Below are 10,772 nucleotides of genomic sequence, written 5' to 3' on the forward strand. Positions count from 1 at the left end.
TCTGAAGTATCAAAGGCGGTCAAGCTCAATTTGGACTGGTGCCACTTCAAATCCGGCAGGATCCCCTCCAACCCAGGTTTTTTTTTACCTGCATCAAGTAAGTTTTAACTTGCATAGGCCGATATTCACAATATCGCCCGAAACACGACCGAACTCCCTTTCAATGCCGTCGCGCACGGAAAAGCGAAAGCCGCAAGTGCAAGCACATCGGCAGAAAAGGCAAAAACAAGATGCGAAATCGCTAAAGAGAAAGCGAGAGCAGGTCTCTCTAGAGCAGCTCCAAGATGCTGTTGACCAGTTCGATCCCCAGACAGCAGATATGACCAAATTCTCCAGCATACCTCTTTCCGCTCCGACTACTTCGGGAATCGAAGCCTCACATTTTCAAACGCCTACGGATATTCAAGCTCGCGCTATTCCAGCAGCTTTAAAGGGCCGGGATATTTTGGGAGCCGCGAAGACGGGAAGCGGAAAGACACTAGCGTTTCTGGTCCCTGTGCTCGAAAAGCTGTATCGTTCTCAGTGGACTGAATATGATGGTTTGGGAGCGCTGGTAATATCGCCTACTCGCGAACTTGCGGTTCAAACGTTCCAAGTCTTGACGAAGATCGGAAGGTTTCACTCATTTTCTGCTGGGTTGGTGATTGGGGGCAAGAGCTTGAAGGAAGAAGCGGAGCGACTGGGTCGCATGTCTATTTTGATATGTACGCCGGGAAGAATGCTTCAACACCTGGATTCCACTTCAGGCCTTCAAGTAGACAACTTGCAGATACTGGTGCTCGACGAGGCAGACCGGATTATGGACATGGGTTTCAAGTCCGCCATTGATGCCCTAGTGGAACATTTACCTAGAGAGCGCCAGACCTTACTTTTTTCTGCTACACAGTCGCGCAAAGTGTCAGATCTTTCCAGGCTAAGTTTGAAGGACCCCGAATACATCGCCGTACACGAAAGCGCTGCAGCGTCTACGCCCGAATCCCTTCAGCAGCATTACCTCGTTACTCCCCTCGCTTCAAAATTAAACACGTTATATGGCTTCATAAAATCAAATCTCAAGAGTAAGATCTTGGTTTTCTTCTCGTCGGGAAAGCAAGTAAGATTTGCTTTCGAGACCATGAGACACCTTCGGCCAGGTGTGCCACTTTATCATCTTCTAGGTGCTCAGAAACAAGCACAGAGATTGCAAATTACAGCTAGCTATGCTGCCTCAAAACACGCATGCCTTTTCGCCACCGATGTCGTCGCGAGAGGAGTTGATTTCCCGTCAGTAGATTGGGTGGTTCAGGTGGATGCACCTGAAGATGTTGACACATATATCCATAGGGTTGGTCGGACAGCCCGTTTCAATAAAGATGGAAAAGCTGTTCTCTTTCTAGATCCCAGTGAGGAAGAGGGCATGCTGAAACGTCTCGATTCCAAAAAGATTCCCATCAAGAGAGTCAATGTGCGCGAAAATAAGAAACAGGCCATCGATGAGTCAGTTCAAAATATGGTCTTTAAAGACCCTTCTCTTAAGTATCTAGCCTCGAAAGCGTTTATTTCTTATGTCAAATCGATATATCTTCAGCGAGATAAGGAAGTATTTAGCCTCAAGAATCTGGATCTCGAAGCCTACGCCGCGTGTTTAGGTTTACCAGGCGCACCTATAATCAACTTCGAGAAAGGAGAAGACGTTAAGCGGTTGAAGAACATGCCGCGAGCTGCCCTTTCCGACTCAGATTCTGAGCTAGACCCTGAAAAGAAGAAGCGAAAAGTCAGGACGAAGACGGATAAGATGTTCGAACGTACCAACCAGGACGTCCTCACCGATCATTACACCAAATTGATAGGGGACGGTACTAATGAGGCTGCTAAGGACGATAGTGACGATGATTTCTTAGCAGTGAAGAGAGTGATTGAGGGTGACGATTTGGACGCGGTCGCGGATGATAAAGCGGCGTTACCGTCGGGAACCAAGATGATACAGGGTCTCGGCGGCGAGGAGCCATTCATAGTCGATTCAAAGAGGAGAGAGAAGATGTTGAAATCGAAGAAGAAGATGCTCAAGTTCAAGGGCAAGGGCGACCACATAGTGTTCGATGAAGAAGGCGTCGCGCACCACCCCTACCGAATCCAGGGCGAGGAAGACTTCCAGCGCGACGGTTCTGCGGAGGCCCAGCGGCGGAAGTTCGTCGAGGACGAGGCGGCCAGAGTTAAAGAGGCGGATGTTAGCGATAAGGCCGTTGTCAAGGAGAAGCGGCGGGAGAAGAAAGAAAAACGCAAGGCTCGTGAGGCCATGGAGAATGGTCTGGCTCCTGCTGCTGCTATGCCCAGACTGGAGTCACTCGACGATGATGGCGAGGACCCGCTTGCACTGTTGGCTTCACTACCTGTTGCGGGAGGGGCACACAGCGATGCTGGTGAGAGCGAGGATGAAGAACGGCCGAAGAAGAAGGCGAAGAAATGGTTTGAGGATGACTCGGCTGACGAGAAGAAGACAAAGAAGGGAAAGAAGGGCCGTGGCAAAGTCATCGAGATTGCGGAGGAACTGGATACCCTGGAGGATTACGAAGCGCTTGCTGCAGGCTTGTTGGACGATTGAGATGTATATATTAACTTTACTGACTGTTTTCATTTCCGTTTGGTTTTCGGCTCGCGAGAAATGCCATTGAGGATGTCATAGAAATACCCCCCTAGTGGCAATGTCTGACCGGCGTCACATTGAACACTTGATTTCAAATGATCGATCACTTCCCTAGCACATGCAATGCGTGAATTTCTAATATGAGATAGCTACACTAGAGGACGTAGTAGCCATCCTTTGGTATCATCACCCGTAGACACCATTCCCCTGTCCGTCAACCCTTTGTCTGCCTCCAGTCTTGTAGCTTTCCTCCACGGCCTTAGCTCGCCCTTGAACCAGGAACTCCCCAAACCCGCTTATCTGGGAAACAAATACAAATGGCATTACTCTATACATCATTTTGGTTGCGAGATGTCTATGATGGGTGAATCATGCATCTCTCCGCCTTGAGAACCAGCCCGCGCGCTTCTCAGAGTCATCCCGAGGATCTTCAGGCCGCTCTATAATTTCGCCGTATAAACCCAGTCGGTAGAAACACGTGTGATCTGCGCCATAATTGTTGATGGCTCTAACAACGATGCGGTTTGTCAGGGCCCCCAAATTAGAAATCTCATCACTTATCTTAAAGACCTGGACTCCGTCGCCAAAGGTATTGTTTTCGTAGGTGAAGTGGCCAATTTTGACAAAACCTTCGCTGAGAACCTCCTCTTTAGGTGTGTTCGGAAACTGCCTCTCGGAGAACTGTTGTACCACAACGCGGAGAGTGACCTCTTCAATGTAGACCCAGATCTCTACTTCCTTAGGCATCGCGCCAGGATCGAGCGTAGCCCCAGGTAGTATGTGTTCGACAATCAGATGTTGCGGGATAATATCACGACTCGTGATCATGGACAAATTATTCGTCCCAACGCCGAATCCCTTACGGTCAGGCCCAGCACAGAAACATTCGCCTTCTTCGGTCCAGGGCGAGAGCGCAGCAAAAGGCGGCTGTGGCTTGTAACCGCCCCTGTCTAGCCATGCCTTTGACAAATAATGGCTCTCCGGAACTTTCCAAGCGGAAGAGCTCGAGTCAGGATCGATCGCGACACCAGCACCAATTCCGAAAAAGTTGACCTGGTTAGCAAGCACATCATTTGCATGACCCTTGATGAAGCCTTTTGCGACTGTGTCAAGTTTTGCATTATTTATCGCCTTTGCAATCAAACTCTCCACAATCTTTGTTATTTCAGTGCGGGCTGTACCTCCGGCTAAGGTAATCTCAGCTGGTAGTTTAGACAACTGCTCAGTAATACTGGCAATCCGGTTCTGTAATTCTGCGAGCTCTTGGCGAATCTCGCGTTGGTAAGATACAATCTCTTGCTGGAATAATCTCAAGAAATCATCCTTCGTAAGAGCTACTCCTGTTTCGGCTGTTTTGAGAGCCTGATCGTTCTGCTTAAGCCATTTGTCCCAAGCTTGAGACATCTGCTTTTCGACAAGACCTTCAATGTCACTAACCGATTGCCCTACTTCAATGCCGGCCTGTTGAGCTCGAGCCTGGATCGCCCTCCAGTGGTCTTCAGATATATCCGAATTTTTCAGACTGAGAATGATATCATCTTGTTTAATCAGCTCTTTCAGGGCATGCCAGAAATCTTCTGAAATCTTTATTTTGCCGTTTTTGTCTCCTCGTACCCAAATCGATTCGGGCATCCGATCTTTCAGCCCTGCCACAAGATCTTGAGGATTGATCGCAGCGCTTCCTGAAGGTTTTGGGCTGCTGTGAGAGGTGGATTTATTATAGGCATCGGTATCTATCACCGGGATCTCCGGTAAAAGGTTCGATATTTTTTGCCACACCGTACCGAAAGCAAAGTCAAAAGAGGGACGACTAACGCTTGGATCATCTACGTCCGGTAATGAGGAAAGTACCAGCCATAATACCAAGACTAAACTAACGAACAAGATAATGGGGGTGATAAAAAAGCCAAATGAGGGCCATATCCATTCCTGTGATTGATTTACACTGTTTCTATTTCCGCTTTTGGTCGAACTTGACTTGAGTGTTGTTTTATTCCCAGTTTGTGGCCAACCCGATGGCTGCTTTGGCGTTTTCTTTCTCGTGGCGGTTGTAGTCGGGACTACCTTGGACACATTAGATGGCTGCCCTTGCTTCTTCGGGCTAGTGGTAATTTCAACTACCTTGGATAAACTAGGCATCTCCTCTTCGTCTAAAGATGATGAGCCAGACATCATGCCCTGTGGCACTGGAGGGTCCCAATTTGTCGCTTGTTGGGTTGGGAAGGGAGGAGGCTTGCTGAATGGGGTTAGGGGTGCCTGCAGATTAGAGGGCATCTCTAATCCCAGCTGCGATTTTGTTCCCAGCAACTCTGAAGAAGCCGGGTTTGACTCAGGGGGAGTTATCTGCATGAATCCTGATATGCCCGGATTAACCGGTCCAGAGCCAATGAAAGGTTCCGGTGGCTGACTTGATTCGGGTGAACTAAGTGACGCTATGCTAGGTGTTGCACCGAAAAGACCTGTGGATTGGCCGGGAATCTGCGACATAGTAGATTGCGGACCAGAAATACCCGTAGTTTGAGCGGGATTCTGCGGCATAGTAGATGCTTCGCCAGCGCCGGGAAAACCCGTAGATTGCCACGGACTCGGCGGTGTAACAGATGGTCCGTCGTAAAGACCCCCAAGTTGACCGGAATTCTGAGGCATAGTAGGATTCTGCATTGTCGCACTAGAAAATAGCCCACTTTCATAATTGAAGCTTCTTGAAGTATCAGGTCGTATAGGCGATATCGGTTCCTTCGTGCCTTTCCCCTGTGGCATTCCATAGAACGGACCATACTCCGTGGGCGGTGAAAGAGTCTGACGGGCACTAAAACGGGCGTATGGGTCATCCGAGGGAGGACCTGCTGGCTTGTATGGGGCTCGAGACCCATCATCTTGCTCTTCTGCAAAAGGTAACTGCGCCTGAATGAATCTAGGTATATGAGGCTTCAATTTAGGGATGGGTTCGGCATCATCTGAAGTCTCTGGGGACTCGTCAGGTACAGATAGAGAAGGGCTAGAGGGGCGAGAGGATCTAGAGCGACTAGAGGGACCAGCGCTATGGGTTGAATTCGAAGGATTCTCGTCGGGCGATATGTGTGAACCCTCCTGGACGAAATCTCCATGCTCCTCCTCTACTTGCTTTTGGCTTTCATCGATGGCCTTCTTTAAATTGCTGTTCATCCCGTACGTCTTTCCGGTTTTGCTTTTCATAGTTTTCCTCCATTTATTGTCGTCTGATTGCTCTTTGGCAATGCTCGTGGTCGTTTTCTGGCCCTTCTTTGTGTTGGTATCGGGGCTTATAAGCGTGTTGATGCCATAAGATCCATCATGAGTAGGGAACAGACTAGGCAAATTTGGACTCGGATCCCCCCCCTTCTTTTTGGTCTTAGGCGGCATGTTGAATCAGTGACTTCCCTTCAACTTCTTGTCGGGATTTCTACATTCACATATCTTGTTCCTGAGGCTGATAGTTAGTAAACCATTGTTTGCGGGGCATTGCCGGTCCAAGATGAGCTGTCAAGATGGAATGCTAGTATCCTACTGCTAGCAGGGCAGGTCTTCTTTGACATGTGAAAATCACGCAAGTACTGCTAGGGAGTACAGCTCACGAGGCCTGTATTGTAACCAAACTAATGACAAACAACTGAGTGAAGTAGAAACATCATACCGTGTCTTCAGCTGAGACCCTTCAGGGATTACTGCGCCGGTACATGAATGGAGACAAACTAAATACCCAATCTTCCACTAGGGCTGTGGGTGTTCATAAAACAACGAATCCGAAGGTGGTGACAGTGAAACGAAAGTTTGCTGGTATTGTCGAATGGATGGATGATCAGTTTTGGCCGGGCAGGTCAAACATAGACAAGATATGAGCTTGCGACACTGCAAGCGTCCGCTCTCAGATGACAGTGTCTTTATTACCAACGGCGACTGGCAGTATCAACAGCCGCCGAGTCCGGCGACAAGCACACAAAGCCGCCCAAGTAGTGAGTCGGCACGTTGGGTGAGACGTTCGTTTTCCGAGATTGGCTTGGTCGCATGGATGCAGAAACAGTGAGTAACTTCCAGGTTGGTCCTTACGAGTGTGTACTGGCTGTAATGGGTGGCTTTGTTTAGACCAACTGACTTGGTCAAAGGCCGAATACGTCGAATGCGTCTACATCTTGAGACATTAGTAGCAGTTCGCGCCTAATCAAGATGAGCTTATGAAGCATGTGAAACTTTGTCATACCTTTTAAGATGGTTAAATGTAGCTGAGAAGTGTGAAATCTACCTTGCCCAGTACCAAGCTGGGCTAGCTAAACTACCTACAGTAGGTAGGCGAGGCGCGTCGTCGCGAGCCAGGTGGAGATCCCTTGGCCAGAGCTGTCATCGGAATCCACCTTAGGTACCCACCGATCTCCGGATGTACCTTTCTATGTCCTAATGTATCGGTGTCTTGATAGAACATCTGGCACCGCCACAGCCGGGACGCCACATATCTTAGGCTAGGTACCTAGGTAGGTAATTAGGTAACACGCGCTGCTAGCATACCTACCTACCTAGGTACCTATCAGATATGGGTTAATCCCCCAGCTCCAGGGCTGTAGCATACATTCCCAAGTACATTATTTTCATACATACGGGCGCAAAGTACATACGTAAGTAGCCCTCTTTCCGAGAGTACGCGGGCATCAGATATCTAGCCTGGAAATAAGCTGGTTGGAATTTTATTCAACTTTCCTACGGCGGTTTAAGATCAAGAGACAAGACGTGAGTGATTACGTGCATTATGCACCTCCATCCACCTGCTTTCCAAAATGACGCGTGGTAGTGGGGGCCTGTAGGTATTCAAATTGTTCGCAGGAAAGCCGAGGAAGAGCTGAGTACCTATTAATGAGAACTCTACTTACTCGAGTGATTTTCCAAGGCTGTTCATTTTGCTGGTTTATTGTGTGTCACTTATCCCAAGCCCTTGTTGTCATCGTCATACGTAACGTACACACGTACCTAACCTACATAAATAGGCGAGGTAGGTAGGTAGGTAGTCACCTAACAAAGTAGATCGCCAGAACAACTAGCTCAAATACTTACTTAGTGCAAGCTAGGTATTTCCCTACATACCTACTAGGTAATATATAACACCATAGATAGATAGATCCTAAGGAATTTAGTTGATCAGGGTTCATATAATATACCTAAGAGTTCACGACCAAATGTACAGCTCCGAAACCTGAAACCCAGGATGGGCCAGGGGCAGGTGGGGTGGGGGGGAGACAGGCGCCGATGGAGGGGTGGAGGGGCATTGAAGCGGGAGGGGTCCCAGGAGCTCTCAAATTGTCTACCTACCTAGGTAATTAATCGTCCAAATTATGACCGACGCCAGCGAACCTTACCCATACTGACCATAGCCACACACACTAAAGGGCGTACTTATCTCAATAGTAGCAACCTGACTGGCTCAACGCACTTGACCGCCAGATCGTGCTAATATTCCTACAACTGGGAGCTCTCCTGCATCCCTCTTCTTATTCCTTCTCTCTCTGCTGCTGCTGCTGCTGCTACCTTGTCTTCACCTGCCAGCCATTGCGTTGCCGTTGCCCACTCAATCCAATAGATCACGCGTTGTCAAGATGCCTGTGGGAACTATCCTCGTTACTGGGTAAGTTTTGAAATCACCGGGGCGCCGTACATGGACGCTACGTCCGCGGCGCGCTGGTATGGAGTTGCACATAGATGAACACCTTGGCACAGTCAACACTGGTCGTGTCTTCCTGCTTGTGATGTGACAAGGCTAACGCAGCAATCGGGGTAGTGGTACGGGTTATATCGGCTCGTTCACATCGCTGGCCCTTCTCGAGGCCGGCTACGACGTGGTCATTGTCGACAACCTTTACAACTCATCCGAAGTCGCGCTCGACCGCATTGAGCTCATCTGTGGCAAGCGCCCTGCATTCCACAAGGTCGACTTGACCCAAGAAGCAGAACTTGACAAAGTCTTTGCTGCCCACCCCGCCATTGACAGCGTCATCCACTTCGCAGCCCTGAAGGCAAGTTCCGTCACTGTCCCTTCATGGCTGTTGTTCTATAGTTTGCCTACACCTGTCTGACCGGCTTGGAGTGCAGGCAGTTGGCGAATCTGCTGAGATCCCACTTGAATACTACCGCGTAAATGTTGGCGGTACCATCTCTCTTCTCAGCTCTATGAAGAAGCACAATGTTACCAACATTGTATTCTCGTCCTCGGCCACCGTGTATGGTGATGCAACTCGGTTCGAAAACATGATTCCCATCCCCGAGCACTGTCCAATTGGCCCGACAAACACATACGGCCGGACCAAGTCTACCGTTGAGAGCATTATTGAGGACTTCATTACAGCGGAGCGTCAAAGCGCCCAAAAGGCTGGAAAGCCTTTCGAACAGTGGAATGGTGCGAACCTCCGTTACTTCAATCCGTGCGGTGCACACCCTAGTGGCATCATGGGAGAAGACCCTCAGGGAGTACCCTATAATTTGCTTCCTCTACTTGGCAAGGTGGCCACTGGTGACCGACCCAAGCTCCTAGTATTTGGCGACGGTAAGCTCAATTCAACCATGATATGAAGACAAGTGAGTTCTAATGAGTATAGATTACCCCTCTCGCGACGGAACTGCTATCCGTGATTATATTCATGTCGTCGATCTGGCCCGTGGCCACCTTGTTGCGCTTAACAATCTACGAGAACACAAGCCGGGTGTCAAAGCATGGAACCTAGGTTCTGGCCGCGGAAGCACGGTCTTTGAGATGATTAAAGCCTTCAGCGCCGTGGTTGGTCGCGACTTGCCCTACGAAGTTGTACCAAGAAGGCAAGGTGACGTTTTGGATCTTACAGCCAACCCGACAAGAGCAAACACGGAGCTCAACTGGAAAACAGAGCTCACTATGGAGAAAGCATGTGAAGACCTCTGGCGATGGGTATCGAACAACCCTAAAGGATACCGACAAGAGCCACCGGCAGAGCTGCTCAACACCCTTAAGGCCAAATCGTCTTAAAGAGAGGTGAAGGTGAAGAAGAGCGAGACGTAAAAGGGGTGTTAAGGCTAGAAAAATATGCCTTTTCTAAATCCATCTTTGAATAAGGACAGATGAGTATAGAAAGGAAGGAATCTAAAGATTGAAGAAGGCTATGGCCATTCCTCAGTACAGCTGATACATTCCGAGCGCGTTGAGAATGCATTCACCATACCTAGACCGGATATATGCCAAGAAACTCTATGACATAGCAATGCTATATTCTTAGAATGTAGTCAACTTGCAGAGTGCTCACTTATTAGTTCACCTAGCTACTAGCTAGCTGGGCGTAATCACTCTATATCGAAATTGAGCAACCTAGTACTCGTGTACACAAATTCGTTGGGGCCGGTTTTAGTATCACAGAGATATATTCGAGTGAGGGTGTCTTATGTATTGGTAAACGATCAATTCCAACCTCACTTCCGTAAGTGATCGATGCTAGTATAATGTAGGTATCTAGATACCTGCATGTTGAGTCTCTTCATTATCAAGAGTTTAGAGAGGTGATTCTACACCGACGAGACTGACATATGTCTATTTACACTAATCTTGGCCTTTTTGGCAGTAGGTAGGTACATAGGTAGGCAGGTGAATTTCTGCTCTACACTAAATCGTTCATATGTAGGTATACGAATATAGTGGTGGCTGGGGCAATGTGGTGTAGCCTACCTGCATTCTTACATAGGTACCTACCTTGGCGAGCTGTCTCGATGAAGAAAATGATGCGCAATGGGAGATATGACTGACGCGTTAATTAACCGCTTGAGAAACACCTATCGAGGTTACATTAAGTAGGCACAGGCACAGCTAGGTACTAGACTGCCAGATCACCAGGCAACAGGATTTCTCGTTCTGGGGAGGATTCTAAACGTAGGTGGGTACCACTTATTGTGTAATTACTTAACTAAAGCAGCCGATATTTTGATCACCCCTACTTAAGTACTATATGTAGGTAGTGGTACCCAAGTATCTCAAGTATTTCAATAACTACCTAACCTATCTACCCAGGTTTGCCTATAATGCACTCCGAATCTATCCAGAGCCCGTTGACAGCTTGACGGGAATAACTCGCATACATTTACATCCACGACAGATATGCAACCTTGAATGCAGTGTAGCGTAGTGCCGTGC

General features: G+C 48.5%; 3 protein-coding genes across 3 annotated transcripts; 2 read left to right on the top strand and 1 right to left on the bottom strand.

Annotated features, from left to right (window-relative positions):
* Positions 1 to 97: 97 nt before the first annotated feature.
* Positions 98 to 2,729, top strand: F5B22DRAFT_588161 (ATP-dependent RNA helicase DBP4). The gene has a single exon (XM_047973650.1). The coding sequence runs from the start codon at positions 164 to 166 to the stop codon at positions 2,579 to 2,581; it is 2,418 nt and encodes an 805-aa protein (XP_047835246.1). The 5' UTR covers positions 98 to 163; the 3' UTR covers positions 2,582 to 2,729.
* Positions 2,730 to 2,786: 57 nt separating this feature from the next.
* Positions 2,787 to 6,476, bottom strand: F5B22DRAFT_258033 (uncharacterized protein). Its single transcript, XM_047970071.1, has 3 exons — positions 6,276 to 6,476; positions 4,745 to 6,065; positions 2,787 to 4,687 (listed from the first exon to the last, which is right to left on the bottom strand). The coding sequence occupies exons 2-3, from the start codon at positions 6,002 to 6,004 to the stop codon at positions 2,993 to 2,995; spliced, it is 2,955 nt and encodes a 984-aa protein (XP_047835247.1). The 5' UTR covers positions 6,005 to 6,065; positions 6,276 to 6,476; the 3' UTR covers positions 2,787 to 2,992.
* A 1,479-nt stretch (positions 6,477 to 7,955) lies between these two features.
* Positions 7,956 to 10,369, top strand: F5B22DRAFT_588167 (uncharacterized protein). The gene is made up of 4 exons (XM_047973651.1): positions 7,956 to 8,249; positions 8,403 to 8,637; positions 8,714 to 9,164; positions 9,217 to 10,369. The coding sequence occupies exons 1-4, from the start codon at positions 8,221 to 8,223 to the stop codon at positions 9,618 to 9,620; spliced, it is 1,119 nt and encodes a 372-aa protein (XP_047835248.1). The 5' UTR covers positions 7,956 to 8,220; the 3' UTR covers positions 9,621 to 10,369.
* The last annotated feature ends 403 nt before the right edge of the window (positions 10,370 to 10,772 follow it).

The sequence above is a fragment of the Xylaria bambusicola genome, assembly GCF_022495145.1.
Source record: "Xylaria bambusicola strain CBS 139988 unplaced genomic scaffold F5B22scaffold_3, whole genome shotgun sequence".
Lineage (NCBI taxonomy): Eukaryota > Fungi > Ascomycota > Sordariomycetes > Xylariales > Xylariaceae > Xylaria > Xylaria bambusicola.